Source organism: Pseudopodoces humilis, chromosome 2 (genome assembly GCF_049639895.1).
Source record: "Pseudopodoces humilis isolate 2021_Gansu_Grassland_sample_001 chromosome 2, ASM4963989v1, whole genome shotgun sequence".
Taxonomy (NCBI): Eukaryota; Metazoa; Chordata; class Aves; order Passeriformes; family Paridae; genus Pseudopodoces; species Pseudopodoces humilis.
In genome coordinates, this window is record NC_142201.1 from 96,482,237 (window position 1) to 96,501,174 (window position 18,938).

Consider the following 18,938-nt stretch of genomic DNA (forward strand, 5'->3'; position numbering starts at 1 on the left):
CCAACATCTTGTACAACTATTTATTTTCCAGGATATGTAAGAACAGCTATGTTTTTTCCATCTTTTCAGCTTTGACAGACCAATAAGGCTACAATATTTTTCCTTCCATAAATTAGAGAATGAATAAAAAATAAATATGATTCTAATTATTTTGCCGTAATTTTTGAGGCTTGCTTTCTATCTTACAAATTAGGCTGATATTTGTATTAAAAGCCCCAGCAGTTTGCAGATAGTTTTCTTGTTTGGATTTGATGTAAAATGTTTGGTAAAATTTCCTGGTATAGTTCAGTGGTAGTACTAGAGGACAACTGTACAATCTCTTGGGTAACATGTCATGTTTCTTGTGTTTGCAGCCTGATCTCAAATGCAGAACAGGTAATAGCATACAGGAAAAAGGTTTCAAATTCTGTCTGTGTGACACTGCAACATTATTTCCTTTTCAGTTGTGGTCATAAATTTGCAAAAGATTGTGGACAGAACAACTGGACTCTTCACCATGACATCGTCTCTTCAGTACATGCCAACAAAGGAAGATCTAAATGCCAAGTTCTCTTGCATTGTGACTTATTATGGACCATCTGGCCAGAAAACAATGCAGTCTGAACCAGTTGTCTTCGATGTTCACTGTAAGTTACCTGAAAACATCTTTTGCTGTACAAAGTCTACCTCCGGGGCAGGGGAAAGTAAAATCAAAAACAGTTTGCAAAATTAGAGAGTTCTTGGCTATTGAAATGGTTTCTTCAAAACTGATTTGCATCAAGAAGGTCTGAGTACATTACCAAGGTCATTCTTATTATCTTCAGATTTACCTGAGATTTCATTTTTCCTAACAATAGAACACTGAATATCAAGATTCCATTGTCAAGAGAAAAGTGATAGCCATAAAAAGCTACAGTGAAGTAGGCTTTTGAGAATTTGAAGAGAAGTTGTAGTGGTTGATAAAAGTGACTCTCTGTGCCCCCTGAAATACGTAGTAAATACACAGTACAGTTTTTAGTAAACTCAGATGTTTTTCATCTTTTCAGAGCCAGCACCAAGCAGTTAATGCTGGCTGTCTACCTTGCACAAAATGCTTCTCTACAGCTGTAAGATGCTGTGTTTCACGTTAAAAATGTATCATTTGAGTACTGATAGACTTTTAAGTCTTTCTAAGTAGACTTTTTTTCTACTTTTTAAGTAGAGAATTTGTGTAAATAATTGCTATTAACTGGATTGAATTCTAAAGCAGCTTCCTTACTGTGTTACTGACGGATGTGGAAATCATAATGTTCCTTTGAATAAACAAAACAGACTGTTGGCAAGGAAAGATCAGAGGAGGTGGCAGCACTTAGAGACCAGGGAAAGAGACATTTCAAAGTCTTGTAAAATGACAAGTCTGAAGGACTGTAGAAGGCAGCAGGTCACAGCAGGATGTAGAGGAACAGGAGACAGACAATATGTCCAGTCAAGTGCTACCTCTCTGCACACTTCAAGTAATACCTCATCTTATAAAAGATGAATCCCTGTTTTGGGAATGATAGGGTCTAAGTGTACAGTCCAGCATCTATGTCCTAGCAATATGTTGTATGACAACTGTGTAATCCAACTGAAAACCAAGAAAGTAAGGCACTGGATTTCTCCAGCTAGTGTGAATGCACCATTGGCTTGAAAACAAAAGCCAGGGGCTGGAAATGCTGTCTATGTTCTGCCTAGACATATAGGCAACAATAGTTGCCTTTCTTCTCTACAGGTAAAATTTGTTGAGCAGCAGGGTAGGGGATCAGTTTTGACCTTGATCAAATGAAACCAAACCTTGGAGCTGCTGGTCTTTGGTTTCATCTGAAGTTAGGGTTCTCTTTTTACCAGCTGTTTCTCCAGAATGACAACCAGCAGAACGAATAGAGAAGAACACCTCTGGGACAGCTGTTGCCCATGGGAATACCATAGACATTTCAAGTCTGCAGACACCTATCCCATCACTTTAGAGCTAGTGGCATTTCTTACTTTTTTGGTTTTGCTTTATAAAGCTGAGTACCAAATTTCACTGTGTTTTTTTCTGTCATTTGTGGAGGACCATGAATAACTCCTGCTGTGCATGGCAGACGTTCCCAGGAAAGAAATGTAATGACCAGAAAGTATTTGTTGCTATTTCTTGCCAAGAGATGCTGTGCTGTCCTCGTTTCCCCTCTGCTTTCATGCATTAGGGCCACTTCACCTGTTGAGGGTGAGGCTGTTCCAGATTTCTGTGGTGCATGTACTACATGCACTTGCAAGTAAGAAGTATGTAGTATGAAGGGGAAAAAAAGGTTGCATGGCTCTGGGATGGTCACTGGCCGTGTGTAGTGTGCCCTCTGTATAAAGATTTCATGTTTGATACCCTAGCTCTTTCAGTCCTGGTCTGGTAACACACAATCTAATTAATTCCAGCAGTGTGCTGCTAATTAGCAAATACTGGGAGGCAGGCACGCCCTTCAGCACTGAAAAGGCCTCAGGTATGAACTTTGGCTTTAGAGTGTGGAGTTACCCAATTTTCTTTCTGAGTATTTTCATCTGCTGTAGCTTCAGTTCCTTGCTCTGAATAAATGCATCTCCAAATGAATTTGTGGAATTCTTCATTAATAGGTGTCCAAGTTTCAACAGATGTGTTTCATGACTGCTGTTATTTGATGATAAAGACCTGTCTGATTTGGTTTTGGTTTTATAATTTAGTTCAGTATTCCTAATTAGTTTCTCAATAATTCTGATCTTTTTTTCTAAATTAGTCAAATACAATGTAGATTAAAAAAATGGCAGACTCCAACTCTTAAGAAATGGAAGTCTTCCAGCCTTTTTTATTTTAGACTGACTATCAAAACTATGATATTTTGCGTCTCTAAAGCAATAGAACAAAATCATAAAGACCTGCTGCTCATTCCTTGCAACTTCTTCTAAAAAAATGGGGAGAGCATGACTAAAATTATGCCTTCGGAAGATTTTTTTTTAAAGATATATCTATTCAGTCAGGATCTAAGAAATGCTTTATTGTTTGTTTTCGTTTTTTATTTTATCTTTTGCATTGAGTTAGTGCAGTCTTTAGTACTCAAATGTTTAATAGCTAGTTCATATCCTGGAAGGAGCCAGCCACTGTAACCTAGTGTGAGAAGAGTGAATTAGCTCTTGCTGTGTTGGATGTTACTTGGATTAGGATAATTTAGCTCAGCTAGCAGCAGTTACGTGCTTCATTTTGCAGCTGCAAGCAAGGAAGCTACTGAAAGCAAGGAGTACTATGAGAGAAGTCTTGGAGCTGGACAGGTAGATAGTATCTCAGATGTTTAATTATCTAGGCTCCAGTTATGTGGAGTTCTGCTCAGCATTAATCAGTGTAAAAAGATAATATTTGTCAAGCAGACTTCCCAGTTATGCCCCTTTGTTAGGTGTCGGTCTTGTTGTGGATAAACTGCTTTACAGAACAGATCACAGTCAAATACCCTTTGCTCTCAAGCTGTTTCCAGCGTTGGTGTTCTCCATGAAATGGCACAGTGGCTGGGGCAGCTCTGGGATAGCAGCATTCATTTACTAAATGGCTGCCTTTTGGTGCTGGCTCCTGGAATTTTGCTCTTGTAGAAAGCAGAATCTTTAGCAGATTTTGCTAAATCACCAAGTAAGATGGGCCAAGTCAGGCATGTATGCCACCGAGAGGCAAAATGTGCCTTCACCAGGCTGCTCCTGTTTCTTAGCGAAAGCAGGGGAGTACATTATTCATACCAAGCACCACTCTGCATGGCACTGGACACCATCTTCCTGTTCTCAGGCTACTTCTTCCTCAGAATGATCTCTTCATCTTAGACAACAGTTAAAATAGTCTTTTGCTGTTTATTTCTGTAGGTTTGGGTTTTTTTTTCTAGTTTAGCAAATTAAATTAAAATTTGCTCCTGGTTGATACAGTAGATAGAAGGGTAGGATATTTCTACAGAAAAGACTGGTGGTTTTCAAGAGTGTAACTTTTGTTTAACTGTGTCCATTTTTAATCCAGTTCTGCTTATCTCTGTGGGGAAAAACACACTCTAAATTAAAGTCCAAAAGTCTTACTCTTTATTAATTCCTCCCATTTCAGTCTCGAGACAAAGCCTAAGCAATTCCAGTATATATCTAGACACTCTTTATGATAATTTTACCTTAACGTGAACTTGACAGAAGGAAGGACATTTTGCAGCAGCTCCTGAAACTGAGTTTTTTGGCCCAGCAGCTACCAAGAGGGGCATGCATGTCATTCCTGGCCAGCTATCTCATTGCACCTGTTGTATTCCATTCCAGCAGTGATGCTGGACTTCCTTTTTCCAGGCAGACAAAGTTGTGCCTCAGTTCTGAAGGTGTTGAGGTGTAAGGTTGTTTGGCCGTGGGAGGGAGGCTGTGGCTGGCTGGAATCCTGTCCTGCCCTGGGGAGGGCTGAGGTGCTGGGCTGTGTTAGGGCTCCCAGTGCTTGAGAGGCCACAGTGAGATGCAGCTCGTGGTACTGAGAAATGCCCCCGCAGGAGACAGACGTGATGAATGCCTGAAGCGTCGGGAGGGCTGCAGAGCACACGCTTCACTAAACACACAAAATCACCTGTCAGCCAGGGCTTGCTCTGCTGTGGAGATTTTTTAGTGTCTAATAAGGTGCGCTGTGCTGTATCTTAATGCAAGACTGGCATCTTTGATGGAATTTTATTTATCCTTTGAAATTCAAATAGTGAGAGTTATATGCCCGTGTTATTTTAATTCTGTTCATTTTACTTTGTTTTTAAAAAATTATATTTAGGCCTCTACTTAGAAAGAATAGGATCTGCTGAAGAATACTCTGCTTTAAAAAAATTATGAAATTAAAATATAAGTTATAGTTCAACTTCAGTGAACATGACAGAAGTATGTTACGTTTACTGTTCTGTTGACTATGTTAAGGGTCCTATTATGTTCACCAGATTTATCTTTCTGAAAGCCTGTAGTGATCAGCATATAGAATAGGCTGAACATAGTAGTTTAGTTCATATTTATTTCTTTTTAATGCCAGAAGGCTCTTATCTAGTACTAATACATGGCCTTGAGAGCTTCAGTTGTTTTTCTGATTGCTGCAGTCCTCCAAACAGGGAATTTCACAGAGGACATGTTAATCCCTCATAATGAAATCACACCATGAAATGGTTCATACTAATCAGGATTTCTTTTGCTTTAAAGCACATGACATGGTTGTAATCATTGCTGTTTCAGTTACAGGTATTTTGGAAAAGAAAAATGAATTTTATGTCGTATGACTTCTTTGCACTTAATTGGCAAAAATATAGAAAGCGTGATTAACATCAACTTCTTTTATAAAAAGATCTACACATGCAAATATTTTCGGCTGCGGGATGATAAAATAGCATTTTCTTGGGCCATGAATATCTTATGCATCGTGTTGCTTTGTGGATTACGATGAAGCTATTTAATATGTACATTCTTTTCACAGACCCAACAGAGAAGGTGACTATTCAAGTGCTGCCTCAAAGTAGTACCATTAAAGAGGGTGATAACATCACTCTGAAGTGCTCAGGAAATGGCAACCCTCCTCCACAGGAGTTCCTGTTTTACATTCCAGTAAGTCCTGCCTTGCTGTCACTGCCTAGTGAAATATTCTGTATCATTCCTTCCTGCAGACATTGCTGCATGTCAGTGTCTACGTGGTTTTGTAACAAATGAAGAAAGGAATTCGATGTGACAAACACTGAAGATAGACATTGACCATTATATCATGCTCTGAGAATGTCTCACCTCAGTTGGCAAAATATTTTTGGAAAAACCTCTCCTTCCCCCCAGTCCAGCCAAATTTTTTAGGAGTTTAGACCTACTAAAAATACAAGGCTTCATTTCCTATCATCAGGTATTTTAATAAACAGTTTGGATTATTGCAGTTCAGCATCTTGAAGAAAGACATCTCATCTGTTGTCCTAACACAGATCCAGCTGTGAAAGTACAGCAAATTAATTCAGCTATTTTTTGGACTTTCACAGATTAATCTTTGTGCAGTTTCTTTTCTTCAGTTAATTGTTTGGTGGCATAACAACACAAAAAATGTGTGTGACAGCACAAATCTGTAAAATGGGTAAGACGCAAACTGACAAAAATAAAGGCTTTGTTACCATCAATCTTCTTTGTACTGGTGAAATCCACAGAAAGATGTGGCTTTATGTTCTAAGACTCCTGGTCCTTGTTCCCATGTCTTGCTTCCTGCTCCTATTTTATATGCCTTATTTGTTCCTGCTGAGGCACTGAGCAGAGCTGCTCTTGCGAGAAGCCAGAAGAAGTGGTATCCTTTCAGATATTTCAAACCCAGCATGTCACCCTCTGAACATAATCGTCATCTACTCTGGACTTCTGGCATGTTTGAATTGCTGGAGAGAGGGAGGGGATCCAGGAGCTGAAGTCCTTATCTCAGAACAGCCATTTAGATTCAGTGAGTCATCCTAGAAACTCACTAAATGCCAGTGAAAAAATATCTGGTATCTCTCCTTGCTCCACTATCACAGTGAGTGAGCTAAACACCAGAGTTTGTCTTATCTTCAGGCTCCCTGCTCCCTGATACTGGTCCTTTCTCTCAAGGAGAGCTGCAATGGGTGATCTCTTTGAAAAGCTCACAGGTGTAATAAATCTCTTTCTGGATTCAGAGATAGGAATTAGAGTTATTACTCTATGCTTGTTTCAAAGCTGATCTAAGGGGAAAAGGGGGGAACTGGACTGCCATAAAGCAACATGTGCTGGCTAATTCAAAACACCAATGTGCTTGAGCTGTTCAAAAATGTGCAATGCAGTACAATTCAGTTCATGATTTGTCCTAAACTGAATATATCAGAATCATATTTAAAAACACAATTTGTTTTGTTGTTTTGATTTCTGCAATACTTATTAGTAGACTGGTTTTTTTTCTGCTAAACTTTCAAATTTTGTATTTCAACATCCTCTTCAAATGAGTTAGCAATTCAATTAAAAGAGTAAGCTCTCGATTGTAGTATTTTTTTTTAAATTATGTTATCACACAGGAAGTAAAAATTAGCTTAACTAATAGGTAATTACACTTCAGTGATGCCACGTCTATACATGGGACTATTTCACCATCCTTTATAATTAAAAAAATATTCAACAAAAATTAGAGGGTTTAGCAGGCCCATGTACAGTAAATGTCTTGTTTTCCACCCACAGGGAGAAACAGAAGGAATAAGAAGCTCAGATACTTACGTAATGACAGATGTGAGACGAAATGCAACAGGAGAATACAAGTGCTCTCTGACAGACAAAAGCATGATGGACTCGACCACCATCACTGTGCACTGTAAGTCATTGCATTCTGCACTCCTAGGTAGGATACAAATTGATCTTGAACCTCCTGGGATGGTTTCTCTGCTTTGTGTGTGCAGCTCAGTGTAGTTACCAACAAGTGAAGTGCTGGTTTACAGGAGCATCCGGTCATTTCTCTTTATTCAAATCTATTTCAGTTGGAAAATCTTGACCATCTCAATTATTTAGCTAGATAGTTTCACTTCACGTAACTTTGGACAGTATATGGTTCTATTACACTGTCACATACAGTGAGAATTTTATTATTTTATCTTCCATGTGAACGTATTTTATCTCATGTGAACGTATATAGGGAAAATTACTCTTTTTCAGCTGTGCCCTAGAATATAGACAAATGTGGAAGCTGATCCACAGGGATATCACTGAAGGTCATTCTTCATAGTCAGCTTCCCATCCCCTCAACAAGGTTGACATGTAAAGAGTCTAGAAAAGAAACTTAGGAAGTTGTTATGTTCATGTAGGAAAAGTTGGGCAGGTGTTTTTTTACTTTTCCCAGGATCATGAGAGCTAAAGAGCTCAGTAAATTTTCTTTAGCTGGATACTGTTTAGTCACACTATCAGGAACACTTCAAAAACAGACATTGAACTGGTTGAACCATTGAAACAATAGTTGCTTTTAATCTCTTTATGAAGGAGACAAGAACAGGAGCTCTTTCAAACTCTGCTATACTGTCATAGGCTGTGAAATAAAACTCAAGACAGGAGTAGTACTTTCCTCCTAAAACACTGATGGTGTGTAATCTTCACAGTAGCATCAATAGTTGACAGGTTCAGAGGTATCTGAAGGATAATGAAGTTTAAAGGCTTCCACTCTAGTTATACTTTACATGCAAGCAAATTTCATGTTTCTATACTTGGTTTTGATTTTTTTTTCATTGTAAGAGGTACAATACATGCATAATATATTGGTACATGATTAATTACACTATTATATTTCGTGAATATTTTGTCTTTAATAAGATCATCCGTTGTTACCCTGCTCTCCCATTCTGTTTGCCAAGAGTTGGGCATGTTAAACCTGAAAAGGGCCCTGTGTTACTGCCTCTTAACTGCTGGGTAGCAAAGGTAGCTTTGCTCTGAACTGACCCTTTAATTTTTCTCCAAGTGGATTGCATGTCTACTTGTACTTTCATAAATAATTACTCTAAAAAATGGCTTCCTCAGCGCCAAGTTATTTTTAACAAGCCAGTTTTCCTATTTCTTCCATTTTGTCTGCACATTTGAAGAGCTTTACTATGCCAGAGAAACATGTAATTTCTAGACATGAGCCTTCCCAGTGCTAGCAGCTAATGCAGCTACTCAGAACTCAGAGCTGCACTCCAGTACCCTACTGCTTCACTTTACTTAGGGTTCATTTTGTTTTGTTTTTCCAAAACCCCTCTGTCTGAAATAAAGCCTTTTTTTAAAATGAGGTGCAGTGGCCTACAATAGTTCTATAATTCCTGAATGTCCAGACCATGGCCTATCTTTAAGGTACTTCAGTGTCTTGTCTGATGCTGGTCTAAAACATTTCTGAAGCATGTAGTTTGTCCTTCAGATAATACTTAATAATGCCTATCAAATCCTACTTTTTCTCCCTCTTTTGCTTTATTGTTCACCTTTTATACGGATGAATATTCCTCTCTGTGCTGTTACACTAAAAAAAAACCTTGATTAGGAGTAAGGGCTTTTCATTTCTTCACATCCAATCTCAGCATTTTGGATTTTTTTTATTTCTTTTTAAAAAACCCAACCACTAACACAACAAAAAGCAGGCAATATAATATATTAATATATTTATTTATATTTATCAATATATTAATATATTTAATATATTAATATAATCTATTAAATTAAATTCTGGAAACTATTTATAGTAATTTGTTGCATTTTAGCTGTAGTGCTTTTTTCCCAAACCAATTTTATGGAGCATTATAATGACACTGATTTCTTTTGGTGCCTAGGTAGGGAAATCTTCTTGATGGTACGAGAAAACATTATCATGCCATAATCCTCAAATATCTTTTGTAGAGAGTACCAGGCTCCCTTTTTCCAAGTTGATTGTAAATTATGAGACTTAAAGAAAGCTGAAAATTGACATTAAAGCACCTGATTTACTCCTAATGCTTAGGGAAACTATTTATGAAGGAAATTGAGGTGGGGGGTGAAAGATTCCCTGTGTTATCCATGGAAAATAAAGGCCAAATTGTACAACCTGAGCTCTTGCCCTCCAGAGCAGGATCTGTGCAGCCATGTCCCAGTTTAAAGTCCAGCAGAACGGAGTGCTCGTGGTTGTCATGATCTGTCCTTCTACAGAGGGAGCAACAGAGAAGGATTGATGTTGTGGGTTTGGGGTTTTTTACTCTAGGTTGTGAATTCTCTGCCAGCCCTGTTCCTTCAGTGAGTTTGCCCAGGGTCAGATGAGCAAACCTGACAGGGAGGGGACCAGGGCAAAAGCTGTTTACAGCCACTTACAGAGATGTAGAAGCACACCCTGAGTGAGGCAAGGCAAGCACCCAGAAGTAGAGGACAGGTATATCTTCCCTCAGCTATAAAGAAGCAGCTCTTTCAACCCACAATGCCCTTTCATTATCTGTTGCTGTGGGGATTTGAGCAGTTTGGTGTAGTGTTGATGTTCCTGCCCATGGCAGGGGGGCTTGGAAGCAGATGATCTTTTAGATCTCTTCCAGCCCAAACATTCTATGATTCTGTAATTATTTCTGCACATAAAACCTAGTGTGAAGTAAGTAGGTCTGTGGAACTTCCTCTTTGTGGTGCTTTCCTTTCTGCTAAAATGCATTCTACAAACCGTCCAGTAAATTAAAGGTCTTAGGAGAATAGCATTTGTATTTGTCTATAGATATTTTTATAGCCTTGTCTTGACTTGTCTCGTCTTTTAGTAAAGCCATTGAAAATATAGGGGAAATCACCTGTAAGTTGCAAATCACCACCATGTTGCGTGGAAAAAATCTATTCTCCAGATACCAGGAGAAGTTTCCAGTTGTCTATTTTATGTGCTAGAGTCCAGACAACAAAGAAAGTACCTTTATAGTTTTCCCAGATGTAGCACAATATTCCATCGAAGGCCTTCTTTAGAGGCTGGGAGTCTGTCCTAGATGTGCCAGAGCTTCCAAACTGAAATGTGTGCTCCAGCCTTGCCCACATTAATTCCATACCATCCTCACATGATGTGGTGATACGTGCAGAATGCACTGTTTGTCTCTTCTCTGCCCTGCTTGGTATGCAAAGATAGCACTGAAATCAATGCAAGACTTCAAATGAGACCACATTAAGAGCTAGCATATATTGAAAATGGTTCCTGATGAGGAGCTTGTTTCTGAAGAACATTTCAAAGCCAGACATGAAATGTACAGAAAATTCTCACAGAAAAGTTTTTCTTTCAACAAGAGAAAGAGAGACAAGAATTTAATTTTGACAGTCTTCTGTATGCAAAAAATGTTTTCTCCTCATACCTCTGTACCAAAGAGAGATTATTTTCTAAGTAGAGAGGTAAAGGTAATTACATCACATTTCTTTGTGGACCCTACAGATAAACTGGCAGAAAATTAAGCTAAATCAAGTAGCTCATGTAAAGCTCCTAGAGGGGATTCTATGTTAAACAGTAGCTTAGTTCTGTCTTGCCTCATAAGTCACACAAATGCTGCTCTGAGTTATGTAGCTCATCTCATGCACTGTACATTTTCCTGAACTGCTACAGCAACCAAGACCACGGTATGGGAGGGATTGTGGTCCCAGTGACACCTCACAAGGGGGCCAGCAGGGCACAGTCAGATCACCCTGGAGGAAGACTGGGCTGAAGGATTCCTCTGGCCTCAGTGTCAGTCTAGCCTGAGATGAAGGCAAAAACTTCCATGAATTTTTGCTTCCTATGGCAAATGCATGAGGAATGCCTTCTGAATGGTCTTTGGTGATCTCTTGGGTTTGAGGTGCTATCTTCCTTCAAAGAGCCAAAGGTTTAAGTATATGTAGAAGGAAATTCTTGAGGGGGGGAAAAAAAAAAAGAAAATCTTAGCTTTTTCTTCATTTTTCTTCATCCACCCCTCTGCCCTTGTAGAATGTGTTTAAGGGCAACACAAAGCAAAAAGAAACACATCCCATACACTATCCAAATCTATATACTGCTCACTGGAGGAGTCTTGTTATTTTATTTCTTTTTTTTTTCCTTCTGGAGGACACAGGAGAATAGTTTGGTTCTATTTACTGGTTTCAGGAGGGAGGCTAGGAAATCGCCATGGGAATACAGAAACAAGATGCCATTTTATCTCATTGAGATTTTTGACTCATTCGCAGATGAAAGTGCAGTTCGTGTGACCTCTCAGACAAGACATTGGGCTTGTGACACAGATAATAATGCTGCAGACCAGTTGTACAGGCTGAACTCTACTACAGGGAACAGGTTGTTCCCTGAAGTTCCACCTTTAATTACAGCGGTGTTTCCGGGACAACCACTGAATAAAGCCAGTAGTGAAGTTCACTGTTTTGTTAAAGAAAACTCACTTTCCTCTTCTGTGATTTTTGTCTCAAGCTTTCCTTAAGCTCTGCTTAAAAGCCAGAAGGAGGCTTTGCAGTCCTTTTCCTGCAAGTACTGTATTTGAGATGAAGTCGTGTGTGCTTTTGTGTGTGTTACACATCTGTGTTAGTCATTCAACCAAGCAACCTGGCTTACAAGCAAGGCAGAGGGGAAGCAAAATAGGGATTGGCAAACTCTGTTCTTCTTTCACTGTAGGATTAAAATTTTAAAAAAAGACCAGCCCACCAAATCCTTACACTAAGAAAAAATCCAGAGCAGTGTTTCCTGATGTTTCTGTTAGTGGCTCTCACCCTGCCTTGTATCAAACACAGCTGTCGCTGACTGCAATTTCCCTGGAGCTTAAATATGTCAGGCAGAGCTTGGACTCTTTTTTGAGGTACACGAAAGTGGCATTTTAAATTACAAATGAGAGCAAATAAAGGGCTTCATGTGCACTTCCCCAACCCTCTAATTTAGACTTCTCAACCCTTCAGTCAGTATCATGTCTCATACACCCTCTTTGACCTTTGTCCATCCTCCTCAGATTCTGAGGATAAAAATCCTCTCGTTTTGTTACACAAAAGAAAAGTACTCCTGGATCTGCCTTTCTCTCCACAATTACTATTTATTACCACCTGCACTAGACCTCCCCTGAAGATGCATTTCTACCTGCCCCATAGTAAGCTATCTTCAGAGCATTTTGTGCTTCCCTTTCTGAGATGCACGTACTGTTATGCGAAGTACTTCTTCTGCTTCTTGTGCCTACTCTGTCATTCTTTCAGCAGAACAAGGTGAAAAAAATGTATCCATTTGTCTAGTGATTATTGAGGTTTTGCTTTTCCTTTTAGCCTATAATTACAGCAAAAATATGAATGTTCTGCATTGCCTGTTTTAGAATAATTCTGTCATCTCCCTTCCTTGTAAAATTGACTTAGATTTTATTGAAGAAATGAAATCTTGAATTTAATGAGTGCAATTAGTCACATTTTCTTTTCTTGGTAAGCCTCTGAAATGGGCCAGGCTTTCTGAGATTAACTTTTTACAAATGCTCTTTCTATCCCAGATTTGGATTTGCAGCTTACTCCTAGCGGAGAAGTCACAAAACAGATTGGAGAGGCCCTGCCTGTGTCATGCACGATTTCTTCTAGTAGAAATGCAACTGTATTTTGGATAAAGGTCAGTAATTAATCTATTTCACACTCCATCTGAGTGTTCACCTCTTCATATTACTGCTGCTACTTCAGTGTTTTGGAAGGAAGGAAGGAAGTTGTTCATTGGGCTTTTTAAAGAATATTGTTAAAATGGGTCTTACGCATGTGGTTAAAATGAGATCTACTCACATTGATGACTGAAAATCAGTTACTGTAATTATCAGCTCAGCTTCTAAATGGAGAGAATTAAGGCATATTGTAACACAAATACAACTTTTTTTAAATGGTCTATACAAGGCCCTTTGAGAGTAAGGTTTTTCTGAGAAAAGAAACCCATTTGGAGGAATTTTGATGCATTTTGTTAGAGGTGTGCTTGGTCTGGATTCTGATGAACAATGAAAGGACAAGGGTTGAGAGGTCAGATAGTGAAAAAGCTATTGAAGAAGGTGGCTTTATGCAAAAGCTGTGGTGCTGCAAACTTACAGTAATGATGCCTAATGGTTGTTTATGAGCATGTGTTGACCTTGTAAGCCTGGCCTAAAGGAGAGCTGCTTGTGTCTCAAATATGTTTTATCACTCGTGCTCTTGGCCAACCTACTAGAAAAACTTAAAGCTAATAACTGATCCCATCTATGCTCTTGATTTAAAAGCAAAATTGTTCAAGAAGAAGGGAGATGGCTTCTGTAAATCTCCAGCAGTTTCCACTTTTCATGCTGTATATCCAAATGTACTTATTAATGGGGAAAAAGCTAAAAAAAGTGAGGCTCTAATTTCCCAAAGCATGTGAAAACTTCTCTTGATACCTGTCACATTTGTCATTAAGGGGTTAATGTCTTGTGAGTTGGTCTCTGTCGTTTCTAACTCCTGCCTTTATCAGGACAACACCAGAATGCAAACAAGTCCATCATTTTCAAGTCTTCAGTATCAAGATGCTGGAAACTACGTCTGTGAAACTACTCTACAGGAGGTCGAAGGATTGAGGAAAAGACAGACACTTAAACTTATTGTGGAAGGTAAGCAAGCAGATAGTTACAATTGTTAATTGTTCTTTTAAAATAGAAAGCTTTACTGTAATATTGTTCTTGTAGGAAAACCTCAAATCAAAATGACCAAGAAAACCAACACAAATAAAATGTCTAAAACAATTATCTGCCATGTGGAAGGTTTCCCCAAACCAGCAGTGCAGTGGACAGTTACGGGCAGCGGAAGCATCCTAAATAAAGCAAGTATTTTTCTTATTACTTTATTCACCAAAAAATTAGCATATAGGAAGTGCAAATTAAAATCAAGGAACATTTTTGAGATAGTGAGATTGAGGAAAAGTCTTTTTCATTTATCTAAGTGAAGGTTAAGTGTGGTAGCTGTAGCTACATGGTGCTTACGTGGATGATTTTTTTATGATAAAGCCTTTTTGAATAGAACATGTGAAGGCAAAGGAGATACACTGGCTACAAGCTGAAGCTGGAAGAAAAAAGAAAAGGTTACAAATGAAAAATGCATTTTTTAAATGAAGGTACTTAGACATTTTATCTGGGTAATGTGCTGATTTTGCCATTGCATAAAGAATTTGGAAATAATAGTGGAATGGCAGAACTTACATTAGAAAGCAAATGGGTACTTGATGTAGGCATTAAATGAGTGAAATGTGATGAAATTTGGCATGTGTGAATCAGAGGTTACATGCAATGTAGCTCCTTATGAGCTTTGCAGCTTTTGTCCTAATATGTATAGTTGTTTTTCTATGGTTATACCTGTTGTTTCTCGCTGGAAACAGAACGATAATGCATTCATCCTGAGGGATTAATAAGAAGAACTCATATATAGGAGGAAATATACCTGGAAAATATGCAAAATTAAGTATTTTTATATGGATTACCAAATCCCATGCAAAGAATTGGCACATTTTGCCTTAGGAGGAAAAGTAAATGAGACCTCTCTACTGTCTGGTTGGAAATACAATGTACAGTGGTCCTGTAGATTCTATTACATTTCATTAGGTTTTGCTTTAAGCCTGCAGAAGTTATGTGTAGCTGACAAAATTTGTCCATTTACTGTAGGTATAGGGCAGGAGTTGTCTTGAAGCTTTATATATGATTGAAAATAATTTTCTCTAGGTGTTGCATTAATCCAAGAATGATGTACAGCAAATTTAAGGAACAACACATCAATATTACAGTACAGATACTATAGGTGCTGATAGATACACATAGGTTGGCAAAATAATGCTTAGTGTGGAAATAGCTTGGAAAGCTGGAAACTGGAAAACTTGGAACATTTGTTCTCCTTATAGTGACATAAATGAAAAACAGCAAATTGGAAAAAATTATATGTTAGATGTTTGACATTTTATTTAAGAATTTTTTCACTTGGATATATTTTTTAAATACTTGAATTAAAACAAATTCAGAATGTTGTTAACTTTTTCAGAAAAAAATCTTTTTTATCATTGGTCTTACAGTACTCATTATCCTATCTATAACTGTTTTTTTGCCAAATTTTTCTTTCAAATATTCACATTATCATTTAATAAAACACTGTAGTATTTCTCATGCTATTGTTTCAAAAACTGGCATATTAGTTGAAAGATATTCCCCTCTGAACATTTTCAAAGTGTAATACAAGTAATTCATGTATTGTTCTTTGTGTTTTTAAAGGATACTAATCTTCATTTTTCACCTTTTCAGACAGAGGAGACAAAATATGTTAATGGGAAATTTTCCAGTAAAATTGTAATTGCTCCTGAGGAAAATGTAACTTTAACTTGCATTGCAGAAAATGAGCTAGAAAGGACTGTGACCTCCATGAACGTCTCTGCTAGTGAGTGTCCTCTAAAGATAATTTCCTTAAAGTTACAGTTTCTCATAAAGTAGCCATACATCACGCTCAAATGAAGAGTAGGTCTGCATAGTAATGTTGATACTAAGATATTTAACCTTTTTGTCTTAAGTCAAGCAATTGTAAATCCACTCTGGATCAGTAGTACATAAAATTTATTGATAGTTTTCTACAATAAGTCTCTTAGTCTTCATGGCTTTCTTGGCTAGCAGCCTCTATTTACAAAACTAAACACTATTACAAAATAATAGAATGACATAATAGTACAAAATACTGCAAAGTAGTATTTAGTTTACGAGACAGAGGTCTTGCTGTATTACAAAATTAACACTATCTCTTAGTCCCTAAATTCCAGATTATTGTTACCGGTATGACTTGACTCACAACAGAAATCAGCCATACTGGGCTTCAATCACATTAAAATACATTTTCATGGTGAAAGGTAGTGAGAAGCTATGGAAAGGTAGCACAAAAATACTCAATCAAAAATATTTCTGACTTGAGTATTATAGGTTTAGCGTAAGATTATTCTAATGGATGTAGTGGAGTTACAAAATAAAGATTTCTGTTTAAAGATGGGATTAAATATCTTGTTTGGCAAACACTGTTCCAGTTTCTGTCATTGCTCTGAATAGGTAATTAAAGGTGATCTTGAGGTCTAATATGTGTTGTAATTTAATTTTAACATTTTTCCTTTCAGTAAGTATTCCAGAGTATGATGAGACAGAGGATAGAGGTGGTATGTATGGTTTCCTCTTTCTGTAGCCCTTACTTTTGTCTCAGTTCAAGACCTTTTCAGTTCACTGCACAAGTCCCTGAAAATCCCTTAAAGCTGGACTTGATTTGAAATAGCTGGTGCCGTAATTGACTAAGGTGTGATTTTCTTGAAGGTTAAAAATGCATTTAAAGAACAATGTCTACATTTTTCTTTTCTTTTTTTTTTTCTTTTTCTTTTTTCTTTCTAATCCCTTTTTTTGTTGCTGGTGAAAATTCTTCAGAAATGTTGTATGTAATGCTTTACTTTACCATAGGTCATCTCATTAACTTTTCTTCTTTGCTTCAGATGACAATAGTGAAAAGGTTAATGACCAGGCAAAGCTAATAGTGGGAATTGTGGTTGGCCTTCTGCTGGTTGCTCTGATTGCAGGTGTTGTCTACTGGCTCTATGTGAAGAAATCAAAGTAAGAATTTTTTGAAAACTTTATACTAAGCTGCAAAAACAACAGTGATAAGCAGAGATGTTATGTTTACCTGTTTTCCTTCCTCTACAGCATTCCAGTTTTCTGGAGTGGGGAAAAGCTGTTACAGTAGGTGTACTTGATAGCAAAAGGAAACTTAGTACCTCTGATTGGCTTGTCCTAATGCTTAATGAGACTCATCTCCTGGAGGTGGAGTTCTAAGATTTTCATAGATCACAGTAGTAATGAGGTCCTGTTTCCTGACAGCCAAGTCTGTGCTGACTCTTGTATTTAAATATGGTCCTTAATTGTGGAACTTGATGTGTGGAAGTCTGTGTGGCTGTAGTGATGCTAGAGACTGCCTTCATTTAGAAATTGGCTAGCTTGTTTCCTTTAGAAATGGAATAACATACAGAATATGTATCAACCATCTCAGGGAGAAAAGGGATCCTTAATTGTTTTGTTCATGTGTACTTTGAGATTTTGAAATAAAATTGGTAAAAATAGAGCTTCTGTTGCAGAAAAATCTAGGAGCTCTCATCCCAATCCAGGTTTTAGCCATCATAGGCATAGAATAGCATTTTCAAGTGATGCCTGCCTGCTTTCAAGTTTCGTCCTTGTCACAGAGGCTCACTTCAGAAAATAAATGGGAAGGTGTCAAGAAGTGACCATGTTGCTCCATCCTTTTGAAGCTGGCTAATACTGTGTGCCCTGTTTGGTCTTGCTCCCATTCCTTTGTCTCTAGGGAGAGCTGAGGGCAGTCAGGAGCAGGCTGTCTTTCTGACAGCTCTTACAGCTGCTTCTGAGCAGGGGAGGTTAAGTGGCTGTGCATAACAGGCTCCAATCAGTACAGGTGTAAAAGCAGTCTGCAAGTTCAATTGCTTTTAGTATGATCTTCCATTGAAATTGAATCAAATGAAATCTAAAATATACCAGTGGGATTTTGCTGTGAACAAGTGTGTTTTCACTGATGAGAAAGTACAGCAAGGAATTCTCCATCAGCTAAGAAATGCTCTGGGGTTTTTTGATAATACGTAAAGACTTTGGTTCAACCACAACTAATCAGGTTTTTGAAGTTTTTCAAATATAGAATTGTTATAAATTACCCATGCACAGAACCACATTCAGATACTATAGAGGGTTTTTTTGGTTTTGTTTTTTTTTTCTGAAGCTTATGCATTTTTTTTGTAAAAAATTAAAAGTAAAACCATAGTTCTCTTCCTCACATACTTTGCTACTGTTGCAAAAATGTCTGTGGTAACTTTGTCGTTCCTTTTCAAATGCGTGAATGTGGAGTCACAAAACTGTGGTACACTGCTTTGGATTTCTTTGGATGAGGTGGTTTGAGTATAACAAGGGCAGAGAAGGTAAAATATATCTTCTTACACCATTGAGTAGTGTGGGGAGAACTGACAGGAATCATAGAATATAGCATGAGATGAATTTATGAATTACAGTAGTTTTTTCTGCTTCAAAGATAGGATATAGAGTAATTTGAAATGGACACCACTTTTTTTCCTCATGCTCAGCTTCTCTTCCTAAAGCTGAGAGGAGAAGTTAGAGCTAAAATTGACTAGACAGGTTCACTGGAAACAAAAATGCCTTTATAGTTAAATAATAGTCTTGGGATTTTACACGTGGTTGCTGGCTTCTAAGCCCCTTAATTGATATATCATCATTGACAATCTCCTGTTCTCTGTCTATTTTTAAATTGATCTTGTTGTTATCCTCCCTGCTTTCTGCACACCATACTTGCAGGAGCAAGCAGAATGTCAGTACCTATTCTGACAAAGTTTTCATTATGAATCATGGCCTAGAAATCAAAGTAGACCTTGCAAAAAGCAACTTACACCTCTGGACACAATCCCCCCATCTCCATCCAGGCCAGCAGGTAGTAGTTATTTTCTGAACCCACCCTTGACCAGTAACTCACCTAATCTC

General features: G+C 37.9%; 1 protein-coding gene across 5 annotated transcripts in view; it reads left to right on the top strand.

The window, feature by feature from the left end:
* Positions 1-18,938, top strand: part of ALCAM (activated leukocyte cell adhesion molecule) — a 115,459-nt gene that overhangs the window by 87,609 nt on the left and 8,912 nt on the right. For all 5 annotated transcript variants that reach the window (XM_088052004.1, XM_088052005.1, XM_088052007.1 and 2 more), the window contains exons 6-14: positions 444-626; positions 5,441-5,568; positions 7,168-7,297; positions 12,897-13,009; positions 13,862-13,997; positions 14,073-14,210; positions 15,673-15,801; positions 16,520-16,558; positions 16,883-17,000. In XM_088052004.1, the coding sequence (XP_087908130.1) occupies positions 444-626; positions 5,441-5,568; positions 7,168-7,297; positions 12,897-13,009; positions 13,862-13,997; positions 14,073-14,210; positions 15,673-15,801; positions 16,520-16,558; positions 16,883-17,000 (1,114 nt within the window). The remainder of the gene's footprint in view (positions 1-443; positions 627-5,440; positions 5,569-7,167; positions 7,298-12,896; positions 13,010-13,861; positions 13,998-14,072; positions 14,211-15,672; positions 15,802-16,519; positions 16,559-16,882; positions 17,001-18,938) is intronic.